Genomic DNA, 13636 nt, shown 5'->3' on the forward strand with positions numbered 1-13636 from the left:
TTTTGTGCAAGTTCTATCGTATAAGTAAGTATAAAATAGGGAATAGGCAAAACTCTAACCCCAACCCCGACACCTAACCTTAATGCCTTATCCTCACCCTAACCCCAACCTGCATCTTTTCCTAATCGTAATCCTGACACTAAAAATATTTTAAAACCATAAAACAATCATTTCTCTTGTGAGGATCTCACAATGTCAATTTCTCAAGTTCTACTATGGGGACATTTGGGTCCACGCAAGTGCACACACACACACACACACACACACACACACACACGTGCGCGAGCCCGCGCGCACACGCCGCACGCACACAAATACAGCACATGCACGCACTGACTTAATTATACACACACTTTCTCCACCCTAGCTTGACAGGGCAGACACTCTGTCAGCACAACCTTTCAGTCTGCACCGGCCCGAACGCAGCCATTCTATCATACTCACAGTTCTATACAGTACATGGAGGCAGTATATTCTGCAGGTCAGCCAATCATATAATGGGACTCACAATGGTCCAATGATAATCAGTCCTGTCATTCAGGTCATTTGGCGTCAGTTGTTGCCATGGTTACACAGGTGCTTTATAGAAGAAAAAAAATCAAAACAAGATTTCTTGTTTTGAAAATCGCAGTTTTCATGTGAAAATAATTGTTTACACACAACATAAACCGAGGCATATATTTCAAGAGCGAGAGATCACAGTAAACATCCATCCTAAACATTCCTCCTCCACACTGGGAGGAAAACAGCTTCTGAAAGTTTGATGGGATAAATTTTTACACGTGAGTGCTATGTGACCACTTCTCCATTGCATCTAATTCTTCTTTTGGCCCTGGCCCTGGCCTGCGCGTATACTGGTTCATATCAGTGTGACGTTGTCTGGAAATGCATCTATACCAATACAGCTGGCAAATAGAAAACAATTTCATTTCAAGGACCCCCAGTTTGATATGCATCAGGCCACAGACCCCCCCATTGGATACCATTTTTTTAAAACATCTTGGACCCCAATTTACACCGTAAATTCCTCAGTGTTAATTTAACTCTGAGAGTGTACAAATAGAACCGAGTTACAGACCTGTAAGAGTTCATTTGGACCCCTCTTGGTCCCTGGGCCCCACATTGAGAGCCAGTGGTCTAAATCACTGTTTCCCAAACAATGGGTCGGGACCCATGTTTGGGAAACAGTGATTTAGACCACTGGCTCTCTTTTTTTGGGTTGCGGGTCAATATCCCTTTTTTTGTTTCCTACATTTGTTTTAATTATTCTTTAAAAAAATCTAAAAACTTCAAAGAAAGTCCATAAATTAGGGGGGAAAAACACTTTTAAGAAGTAGTGAGAAAGAATAGCCGATCTACAAGCTCACAACGCCTCGCGATGAGTTGTGAGTTTGTTGCACCGAGTGCCACGCTACGATCTGCAATTTGTTTTTAAATTGTTTTTTGTTGTTTGGTTGGTATATCAGTGGTGCTTAAACTTTTTCCATGTCAAGGACCGCCAAAATTGTGTATTTTTCCACGGACCCCCATCTCAAAATATTTTGTTCCAGAAGTAAAGATTTGAGTTAAAAATGTTCACTTTAAAATATATATATTCAAAGATTTGCACAGATTTTCACGATTTTCCAAAAATAGCCAAAGTATAAGATAATGGTTAAAGTGGTTACACAGATGCGTTCCCGGTTTTAATGGGTTAATATACAGTGTGAATACATGTCACGTAAATATAAGATTTATTGCAGTTCAAGCAGTCTTTTGCGATATGTATATTGCACATGTTGTTATTGCATTGACGATACTGTATACACATGCAGTGGGCCAACATGAAATCTCGTCTCTGTCGCATGGAAACCTCATATGTCCAAAACTGTTACTTTTTAGGATTCAAATTCAAAAATAGCAAAAGCTGCAGATCGTCAAGCTCAAAACGCGTCGCTTCGCTTCAAGCTTGCAGATCTGCTACTTTTGACGCTTTTGTGCGTCACTGTAGTGTCATCAAGCAGGCCGTTGATTTTAGAAAAAACACACATAGTTAGAATATGGAGATGAGAGGTTTCTGCCCGGCAGCAACGATACACTGTAGAGTCAAAGTCAAAGAAACAGAGGACCACTTAAAAATTAAAAATTTAATTAATAACTCTAGATCTCTCTCTCTCTCTCTCTCTCTCTCTCTCTCTCTCTCTCTCTCTCTCTCTCCCTACAGTATCCTGTTTGCAGACATTGAGGGTTTTACCAGTCTGGCCTCCCAGTGTACGGCTCAGGAGCTGGTGATGACGCTCAATGAACTGTTTGCCCGCTTTGACAAGCTGGCTGCGGTGAGGATACACACACACACACGCACGCGCACGCACACGCACACGCGCACGCGCACGCGCACGCACACGCACACGCACACGCACACGCACACGCACACGCACACGCACACGCACACGCACACACACACACACACACACACACACACACACACACACACACTCTGTCTGTCTGTCTGTCTGTCTGTCTGTCTGTCTGTCTGTCTGTCTGTCTGTCTGTCTGTCTGTCTGTCTGCCTGCCTGTCTGTCTGTAATACCAAAGTCATTCGAAACTGAATGATACATGAATTAAATAATCATTGCAACCGATTTAAAATGATCATGAATGACCTGCCATAAAATATTAGCCCTTAATCAATACCAGATCAATATACTCTGTAGGTTTTTTATTGGACACCAGCCAGACTAACTGTGAACAGACTAACTGTGGTTTTTCACAGTAACACAGATCTTCCCTGGTAAGATCTTCAGAGACTTACCATCACCTTTATCATAATTACAAATGAATGGAACGAGAGTGTCAGTGCAAGTGTGTGTGAAGGTGTGTAGGTGTGTGTTAGAATCAGGATCAGAGAAGGAGAGCGTTCTTCTGTTCCGGTCCAGCTGGACTCTGATCCTCCGGGGTTTCTGATTCACTGTGAGATTAGTACTCTTAACCCCTGATGAGGAGAATGCTGTGTATTCACCCTCATAGAACCGTGTATACCAGTATCCACTCCCTGTGGTTCCCTTCCTCTGGAAAGACTCCACACACACACCTACTCTCCAAAATGTATTGTCTCCAACCTCAACATCCCAGCTGTGAGACCCTGAGTTAAAGCCCTCAGAACCCAGGACATGGCACCAGCCATCAAACCTCTCTGGGTTGTCAGGAAGCAGCTGTTTCTCTACACATCTCACACTGGTCAGATCATCAGACAGCGTGAGTTGAGGATGAGCAGTGTTGGGGTCCAGGATGACAGGAGTGTAGGAGACAATGTCCTTCATCTTGTCCCAGACTCTGAAGGTCAGGTTCTTCAGGTGTTTGGCCTCGTCTATCAGCGCTCCTGAGACCGGCGGTGGGTCCTGCAGGGTGAGCTGGACTCCCTCCATCGTGGTCTTGTAGTTCTGCAGGAATGAGACGTGGTCCTCGGCTCTCAGCTGGTCCTCAGCAGCTTGGATTGCATTGGAGAGGGTTTCCATTTCTCTGCTCAGACCCTCAATCCTCTCCTTCATCGCCTGACTCTTCTGAGCCTCTTCCTCCCGCAGAGCGGCGATCGCGGCCTCCTCTTCCTCCTGTAGGAACCGACGAAGATTCTGAAACTGTTCCTTAATCTGCGTCTCTGTGTTCCTGGCCTGAACCGTGATGTGATTTTCTGTTTTGTCGCAATCTGTTTTAACTTCATCAAAGACCTTCAGTTTCTCTTTTAAAGGCTTCAGTGATTCCTGGACCTTTTGTTTGCAACGTCCAGACGCTTCATCCACGGGTAAGAACTTGTGTCCGGCGTGTTTCTCTGAATCGCGACACACGACACACACCGGCTGTTGGTCGTCCAGACAGAAGAGCTTGAGCTTCTCACCGTGTGCGGTGCAGAGGACCTTAGAGCGCACCGACGAGCAGCTCTGGCCTTTCTCCTCCAAGAGGTTCTCACACAGGTTTTTCAGCGCAAAGTTTGGAGAATAATCCTTAGAGGATCTTTTCTGACAATAAGGACATTCTTTTGTTGGTCTTTCCGTCCACCAATCCTGCAGACAGTCTTTGCAGAAGCTGTGGCCACAGGACAGCCCAACGGGATGTTTAAAGATGTCATGACACACGGGACAGGTCAGCTCCTCTTCCTGAACAGTTAAACGGGAAGCCATTTTGTCTGCCGGTCACACACCTGATCTGGAATGTTCTCTGAGGCTGTTACACCAGAGGAATACTAGAAGAAAAAAACAACAACAATAACAGTATCAATAGTATTAGTATGTACTAATGTTTGTACTAGCTGTTGTAGTATTCATTTAGCACTTTTTTATAATCTCATAGTAACAGTAATAGTTTTAGCACTTGTTTATAATCTTCCTGTTCTTACCTCAGTGGAGATTGTATCAGATAACAGTCTGTCGGTCTGCCAGGTTGTTCAAATGATTCGCCCGTCTATTAATTGATCTATTTATTGATTGATTGATTGATATTTGCGTCTCGGTTAGTTTTTCCGTGTCGCAGACGCAGTCTCTGCTGACTGACGAGTGAATCTCAGTCTGAGAAAATGGCTGAGACGACTATAGAAGGAAATGGACTTTGATTCATTTTCTTCTGATAACAGGAATGTCACACGCACGCACACACACACTCTCTCACACACACACACACACACACACACACACACACACACACACACACACACACACACACACACACACACACACACACACACACACACACACACACACACACACACACACACACACACACACTTATTCAAAGATTTTGCAACCAGTATTTTCAGATGGGTGTCCGCAGCCAAATACATATCAATTGGGGGTCCTTGACATGAAAACATTTCAGAACCACTGCCCCTAGTGGATGGTGGTGGTTCTGCACCACACACCAGGAGGAAGAAACTTTATGACACAAAGTCTTATGGCTTAACCCCAAGATGTTTCAGTTAGAAATAGCACTCATCCAGGAGGCTTTATCTATTATCTGCACGTCAGTGTCACAAATTACATACAGTAAGTATGTAAAGTAGTGTTGCTGTCGGGCAGAAACCTCTTATCTCCGTATTTGAACTTTTTATGTAAATTTTTTCTCTGTAAATTAATGCCCTACTTAGTAATACTACAGTGTCACATAAAAGTAGCAAAAATAGCTAGATATACAAGCTCACGCTATTTTTGCTATTTTTTAATTTGAATCCTGAAAAGTATCAGTTTTGGACATACAAGGTTTCCACCCGACAGCAACGATAAACACCTGGAAGCTGACATAATCATTGAATCAGCCAAGGATGTGCCATAGCTTTTACATACCTATTGCAATCCATGATGCAAAGCACTGACACTTTTATGTCTGTGCAAAGTGCTAGATGCACTTCGTGCAGACAGAAAGACATGCAGGCACGCACGCACGTGTGTGTGTGTGTGTGTGCGCACACACACACACACGTCGCGCACTATTTGTCTCTTGATCCCTTTGGTCTTTCTCTCTCATCTGTCTGTGCAACAGTGGGTCTGATTGTATTTACACGGAGCATGTGCTCCAGAGACACTCAGGTGGCTATCAGAAGAAGCTGCCCTGCCCCAGACACACACACACACACACACACACACACACACACACACACACACACACACACACACACAAACACACACACACACACACACACACACACACACACACACACACACACACACACACACACACACACACACACACACTAGGGCTGTCAACTTTCCTCAGAAATGATATTCGAATATTGGTCTTAAAAATGTGCAGATATTCGAATATATTTGAATAATATTATTATTATTATTATAAAAAAATGACAGAAACAGTACAGAAAACAATGTATTGAGTGCTCGGATCCAATAAAACATATCTTTTGTTTGTTTTTATAACTTCATGCATTGTTTTTTGTAGTGTCCCTGTCAAATTAACATATATTTTTTTAATAATAATAATAATAATTCGAATATTAATTTTCATATTCGAATATACATATTTTCCCAATATTCAAATAATATTCGAATATCGAATATTCGTTTGACAGCCCTAACACACACACACACACACACACTAGAACTACTGTATACATCGGTTTGGATGATATATCGGTCATTATTTGACTTTTTCACTGACAATAGTAACCGCAATCATCATCACCGGACCATAGCTGGCGGCCTGAACCCCACCCCGGTGTTCCACCTGCCAGTCCTAGTGGGAAATGGGAATCGCCCCAGCCGGCCTCCGACGAGAGGCTGCTACCCTTGCCCTGGCAAGGAAAGCCCCAAAAACATTGCAGGCACATCCTGCATGAAACCACAACAAACCAAGTCCCGCCCGCCATCCCTACAATAAGGCAGCACAAGAGATGCTCTATTCTATTTCTAAGGACTTTAGGTCTATTAACGCATGACTGGTAGCATCATGGAAGCATGAGTGGGAGATGGCCGGGTCCACACAAATCCATCTGTGACCCGGGAGATGGCATCAAAGGAGAAGACTTTCCACACCAGCAATGGGCCCTGCTGAACCGCCGACGTAAGAGGATCGCGGCCGCTTTAAATCATCTATGAAGAAGTGGGGCCTGGCAGACAGAACAGCATACGAGTGTGGCAACTAGTCTGAGAAGACATGCCAAACATTTAATTACCACCTGCTTCTTATACAGACCACCTTCAGCTGGCCTCTTTGACATAGGACCAGAGACGAGGGCATGGCCACACAAAAGAAGAACATGCTTGACAACAATGCGCTTTCACTGCAATAATGACTGTGCTTGAGTTATTCACAAACCAGGCAGTGCTGTTTGTGTCCCTCAAGTGTTTTATAATGAAACGTGTCCCAATTAACCCTCTTCTTTGAACTGATGCAGACACAAAACAAATACAAATCACAGCTGAACACAATAGGCACTTAATTGTAATCAGAGGATGTAGTGAGATTTTGAGGCAGACTTTCATTTATAACTGAGAGTTGTTATCGAATTGAACGTGTGTGTGTGTGTGTGTGTGTGTGTGTGTGTGTGTGTGTGTGTGTGTGTGTGTGTGTGTGTGTGTGTGTGTGTGTGTGTGTGTGTGTGTTTCCTGGCTACATCTTTGCTTGGCAGGAGAACCACTGTCTACGGATTAAGATCTTGGGGGACTGCTACTACTGTGTGTCTGGGCTGCCTGAGGCACGGGCCGACCACGCCCACTGCTGTGTGGAGATGGGAGTGGACATGATAGAGGCCATATCGTGAGTATTAAACACAGCCTGCCTGCCTGCTGCACTCTTTTGTTTTAATCAATACAGCTTCTATAAATAGGGCATCACTGGTCATTGCATATGACACTAATGAAATGAACCCAAGCTGGGATGGGATGGGCAGAAAGGCCAGGGGTTTCTTAACCCATTGATACCTGGAACGCATCTGTGTCGCTTTAGATTTCTTTGGCTATTCAAAAATAGCAGATATACAAGCTCATAGCGCGGCACCGAGTGCCGCGCTACGAGCTTGTAGATCTGCTATTTTTGAAAAACCGAGGAATTTTTTTTTTGGTTTTTTTTTCAAAAAATTGTTAGGATTTAGAAGACATTTCTAGAATCTTCTCAGGTCTTAATGGGTTAATATGTTAATAGGTGAAGGTAGATGATACTTTAAAGGAAAAATGATATTCCCTGTGAAATATAGGCACTGTTTTTTCCACCAATCTTCACCAAATATCAATACACTTTTTTGATATTCCATACTGCTACTACTTGCCTATAATTTTTTAATATATATATTGAACCTTTTTTTAACTGATTAAATTGATTACCGTAGTTTGATTAAGTGTACAGTATAGTGTGTGTGTCGGATAATTCCTTGCAACAGTGCTTCAGTCCTGTACGCAGTGATGGAAGAAGTACTAAATGTTTTTACTTAAGTAAAAGTATCAATACCTTATTGTAGAAATAGTCTGTTACAAGTACAAGTTTGGTATTCAAAATGTACTTGAGTAAATGTACAAAAGTATTGACATCAAAATGTACTTAAAGTACCAAAAGTAAAAGTACTTCTTCTTCTTTCACAAGTTTTAAAATGTATAAACATCTTTTGAAAATAGCAGATCTACATGTGAGCTATAGTAGATCGGCTATTTTCACATTGCCAAAGTATATTTATAGGTCTGAAGTGGTTTTGCAATAATAATCAAAAAGTAACTAGTAACTAAAGTTTTTAAATAATTATAGTGGAGTAAAAAGTACAATATTTGCCTTTGAGATGTAGTGGAGTAGAAGTAAAATGATTGAAAATTGGAATTCTCCAGTAAAGTAAAAATACCTCAAAATTGTACTTAAGCTCAGTAATTGAGTAAACTAGATGCAAACCGAGAGTCTGATCACTGATCGAGGAGGGGTAAGATGCCTAAAACATAGCCATAGCTCTGATCAACAGTCTGTGACGGGTCTTGGAGGCATGTGGAGTGATCCTGTGCTTGCGAATCGCTGCCGAACTTCGGAGCTTTTGTCAATTATATAGTAGTAAGATAAGATAAGATAAGATGTACTTAGTTACTTTCCACTCACTGCCTGGAGAATCATCTGTTGTGTCTACCTCCTGCTGCTTTCCTTTCTGTTTAGAATAGCACTTGCTGGTGTGTTTAAGATGACTTCATGTATTTTCTACCCAGAATTTAAAGGACGTTTTTTACGACAGGGACTAAAACCTTGCTTTGCCATGCACTTACTTTTAATGGCAAAAAAAAAGTACGATCAAGGCCGTTGCGGCTCTCTTGTGGACTAGATGAACTCAGAGGTGGTCTTCAGGGCACTGACAGGGGACATTGTGATGAGATTAGGGTTACAGCATTGTCTGACTATGTGGCTTTTATCTAATCAGGAAGACCACACAACGACACCGAAGTCCCATGTCTTTCTATCTGTCAGACTCTCTGAGCTGAGGAAAGAGGATCTCACTAACGTGTTCTTGTTCCTGTGGGTGTCTGTCTGCACAAAGCGTCGCCGTGATGTTCAGCCAAGCTGTCCTCGGTGATGGAAGTAGTACTTCCTTTACTCAAGTAAAAGTATCGGTACTGCAATGTAGATATGCTCTGTTACAAGTAGAAGTCGCATATTCAAAATGTACTTGAGTAAAAGTACAAAAGTATTGACATCAAAATAAAGCTTACACTTAAAGTACTAAAAGTATAAGTACTCATTGTGCAGAATGTCCCATTTCACAAGTTCAACATGTATAAAAAATATTTTGAAAATAGCCGATCTACAAGCTCACAATGCGTCGCATCGCGACGCATTGTGAGCAAAAGACGGAGGAGTGTCTCTGCTTCCATCGGAGAAAAAAAAGCGTGTCACCCTCTGTTCTTTAGTCATTGGCTGTTGAATATAGCTTGTTCTATTGTATTGTGTTGTATTTTGTCTAAATCCTTTAACATTAGATCGGACGGAGCTGGGTTTGTTGTGACCACATTATTTCCAGATCTACTCTTATCCAGAAGTCATAGGATCACTCATAGGTTGGCGAACACCGCCAATCCGCCATCTAGCGTAAACACGGTTTTGATGTGGTCACGTCAAAATCACGTGGTCACACAATGGACAATAGACCAATTATTTGTTTACCAACATTGAGACTGAACACACAGGTGATTGTTTCATGCAATCAATTCCCAACATAGGGTGCGTTTGGAATTACAGCAATGTGCGCACTGGCCAATACAAACTAATAGGCGAGTGCGCTCCGGTGCGCAATTTCCGAACGCACCCTCAGTGCCAGACCTACGCGCGCAATACTGATTCTTATCGCCTGCAAACCAGTGTGACGTCGTCTGTTAAGGGGTCTATAGCTATGCATCTAAGCTCATTCCTATGTTATTCCTATGTTAATTCATGCTGGTGTGACAACCAGCGGTCGGCAGCCTTTGATTGAGGTGTGAATTTAAAGTCGGTTTAAATCTATGCACGTGCGTGCGCTTGCTCCTGTTCAAATAGGTTGTTGCATGGCGTGTTAGGCCGTCCCGTGAGCAATGCAACCCCTGGTTACACGTCATTGGCACTCTGGGATTTGGAAAAAAAAATTATGTGTTACACGTCATTGGCACTGAAGGAGTTAAGTAATCGTTTGTTTGTTTGTTTGTTTGTTTGTTTGACTTTTATCCCTGTGTGTCTGGTGGTATGGCAGGCTGGTGCGGGAGGTGATGGGCGTGAACGTGAACATGCGCGTTGGCATCCACAGTGGCAGGGTGCACTGCGGGGTGCTGGGACTCAGGAAGTGGCAGTTTGACGTCTGGTCCAACGACGTCACGCTGGCCAATCACATGGAGGCCGGGGGAAAGGCCGGGTATGTCTGTCCAATTACCATGTACCTCGAAACTAACAAGCTTGTTACAATGTGTCCAGTGTGATCCTTATCGCAAGTCTCACACCGCAGAATCCACCTTTAAATAGAGACGAGGATTGAAAAGCTCAAATGTGACCTTTACAGCTTACAGTGTGTGTGTGTGTGTGTGTGTGTGTGTGTGTGTGTGTGTGTGTGTGTGTGTGTGTGTGTGTGTGTGTGTGTGTGTGTGTGTGTGTGTGTGTGTGTGTGTGTGTGTGTGTGTGCGCGTGCGTGTGACCAGGCGTATCCACATCACCAAGGCCACTCTGAATTATCTGAACGGGGACTACGACGTGGAGCCCGGCCTAGGTGGAGAGAGGGACGTCTACCTGAAGAAGCACAACATAGAAACCTACCTCATCGTGGGCTGCAGCCAGAAACGAGTACTAGCCCTCTCCTTGTCTCTTACTGTGGTCCTATCCCACTTCTGACACCTCCTGTGCTACTTAAAGGGATAGTTCACACCCAAAATGACTTCTATCGATTACACACCCCATGAAGCCTTGAATTCATGGAGAGTTTTTGAGCCATTCCTGAGCCAATAATTTGATGACTGGGCCATCGTTCAATAGGAGACTCAATGGAGACTCTTTGAGTCTCCTACCGGAGACATTAGCATCTTTCCGCCGGTCATCAAATCATTGTCTTAGGAATGAAAAAAAACTATTCCATGAATTCAAGGCTCCATGGGGTGTGTAATTGAAAATAAGCAATGTTTTGCGTGAACTACTCCTTTAACGCTCTTTTTGACTACAAGAACTAAGAACCGTGTCATACCGTATAAGTATTTCCTTTCCATACTCTACGGCTTCGGTACCCTTAAGGTTCTCTGAACCTAACCTGGGCCCTGCTCAGGTGGTACTAACCCTGAATTCTGGGAACCCAGAGCTCAAAACCTATACATTAAACATTTTCTAAAATAGTGAAAAGAGCCGGTCTGCAAGCTCACAATACTCAAGTAAAGTATCTCAAAATTGCACTTACAAGGACAATACCTGAGTAAATGTACTTAGTAGTTACTTTCCACCACTGTCTAAATGTACAACTGGGGCTGAAACCAGCAGAATCAGATTTTTTATTGTCACATCACAGGTTTACAGAAGTAAAAAAGTGGGTGAAATTCGTTTTCGTGCATAGTTCTCATCGTATCGTTATTTCCATAGAAAAAAAGAAAGGGAAGAAGAAGGGGGGGAGGGGGGGGGCTAAGTTATCTACATATTTACACATGGTACCTGAGATAAGATATAAAGGTAGATCGGTTGTGCATGTACATTATTTTATTATCTTTGTCAATGCTTCTTTCACTAGTAGAATGGTTGCGGGTGTGAGGCAAGAAATCAATAAGCTAACGTTGCCGTGTTATACTTGATACATGATACAATAAACCATAATACGAGATGTTTTATCAGTAACATTAAGTTCAACACCAGTGCGCCATTTATGGCGGAGCCCATATTTCATGATGAGAACAGGCTACAGGCGGTTCATGTTGGTCGTATATCCTTATTTATAAACTGTGGGAATCCCTCCCATGCGAATTGTGTGTCGGCCGAGCAGTGAATTTATCCTTGTTCCACTGCACGAGCTTGGGTTTGTTTATGTCCACGCAGGCTTTTATCAGATATATCTGTGTTCTCCAGCACTACCACAAGCCACGGCTACAGATAGCATGTCATCGCTGTCGGGCTGATACCTTGTACGTCCAAAACCCTTCGCTTTTCAGGAAATGGGGAAAAAAGAACCTGTGTTCCAGTGGATCCAATGTGGTTATTATTTAGTCACAAGCGAAGCTCGTGTTAATACTTTGCATTGGTTCAATATTTTTAAAGCCCACAGGCAGACTTGACCACTTTAACCCATGAAGACCTGGAACGCATCTGTGTCATTTTTTTATTTGAGCCAAAAAGCATTATTTTACACTTTGGCTATTCAAAAATAGCAGATATACAAGCTCATAGTGCGGCACCGAGTGCCGCGCTACGAGCTTGTAGATCTGCTATTTTTGAAAAAACGTGAAAATGTGTGAAAATCTTTGAATATATATTCTTTTAAAGCGAACATTTCTTAACTCAAATCTTTGCTTCTGGGGGTCCCTGGAACAAAATATTTTGAGATGGGGGTCCGCGGCCAAATTCATATAGTTTTAGCTGTCCTTGACATGAAAAAGTTTGATAACCGCTGATATAGAAACGTACGTTTTTTCAGAATATTGTTGGGATTTAGAAGACATTTGTAGAATCGGCTTCAGGTCTTAATGGGTTAAGTTTCCCTTTCAGAATTGATAAAAACATTTTTTGCAAATATAGGCAATCTACAAGCTCACAGCGCGTCACAGCAACGCGTTGTAAGCTTGCAGATCGGCTATTTTTACTGCTTTTGCACGACACTCTTGTACGATGAAGTAGGGCATTCATTTATCAAAAAACTATTGAAAAGTAGAAATATGGAGACACGAGGTTTCCCTACAGCAGAAGTATCATGTGAAGTGATATTCTGTTCCATTGTTGCTGCTCCCTCTGTTGCTCTCTTGTGTGGAACGGGAGACTCTGGGGAGATCATGTTACTTGACTTCCTTAGTTTAGTGTTTATTTGAAATAATTAGCGCTGCAGTTTTGCTCAGTGGTCGTAAAAGTACTCACATTCTTTACTTTTAAGTAAAAGTATCAATACCGCAATGTAGAAATACTCTATACTAAAAAGTTAAAGTCCGTAATTCAAAATGTACTTGAGAAAAAGTACAAAAGTATTGGTATCAAAATGTACTTAAAGTACCAAAAGTAGAAAGTACTCATTATGCAGAATGTCTCGTTTCACAAGTTTCAAATGTATACAAATCTTTTGAAAATAGCTGATCTAAGAGCACACAACACGTGCGACGTAGATCTTGTAGATCTGCTATTTTCAAATAGACAAAGTTTAAATAGGGCCTGTATGTTTTGTAATAATAATCAAAATCTATGAAGTAACAAGGAACAACATTTTTCAAATACATTTAGTGGAGTAAAAAGTACAATATTTGCCTCTGAGATGTAGTGGAGTAGAAGTAAAAGTATTGATAATTGGAAATACTCCAGGAAAGTAAAAGTACCTCAAAATTGTACTTAAGTACAGTGCTTGAGTAAATGTACTTAGTTACTCTACACCACTGGTTTTGCTGCATTTTCACTAGATTGGTTGTGTTTGGCATGGCCGCAGCTCGAGACACAGAATTACTGTAGATGGAAACTGCCATTAATTACACTAATCTACCTAAAGTAGATTTGATTTATTTTGCTG

At 42.2% G+C, this 13636-nt stretch overlaps 1 protein-coding gene across 1 annotated transcript in view; it reads left to right on the top strand.

Moving 5' to 3' along the window:
• adcy5 (adenylate cyclase 5) overlaps positions 1-13636 on the top strand; it is a 105276-nt gene that overhangs the window by 69833 nt on the left and 21807 nt on the right. The window contains exons 4-7 of the mRNA XM_080412223.1: positions 2204-2315; positions 7109-7236; positions 10163-10321; positions 10602-10743. Of these exons, the coding sequence (XP_080268349.1) occupies positions 2204-2315; positions 7109-7236; positions 10163-10321; positions 10602-10743 (541 nt within the window). The remainder of the gene's footprint in view (positions 1-2203; positions 2316-7108; positions 7237-10162; positions 10322-10601; positions 10744-13636) is intronic.

Source organism: Gymnoscopelus braueri (genome assembly GCF_963280865.1).
Source record: "Gymnoscopelus braueri genome assembly, chromosome: 18".
In the NCBI taxonomy this organism is placed as follows: domain Eukaryota; kingdom Metazoa; phylum Chordata; class Actinopteri; order Myctophiformes; family Myctophidae; genus Gymnoscopelus; species Gymnoscopelus braueri.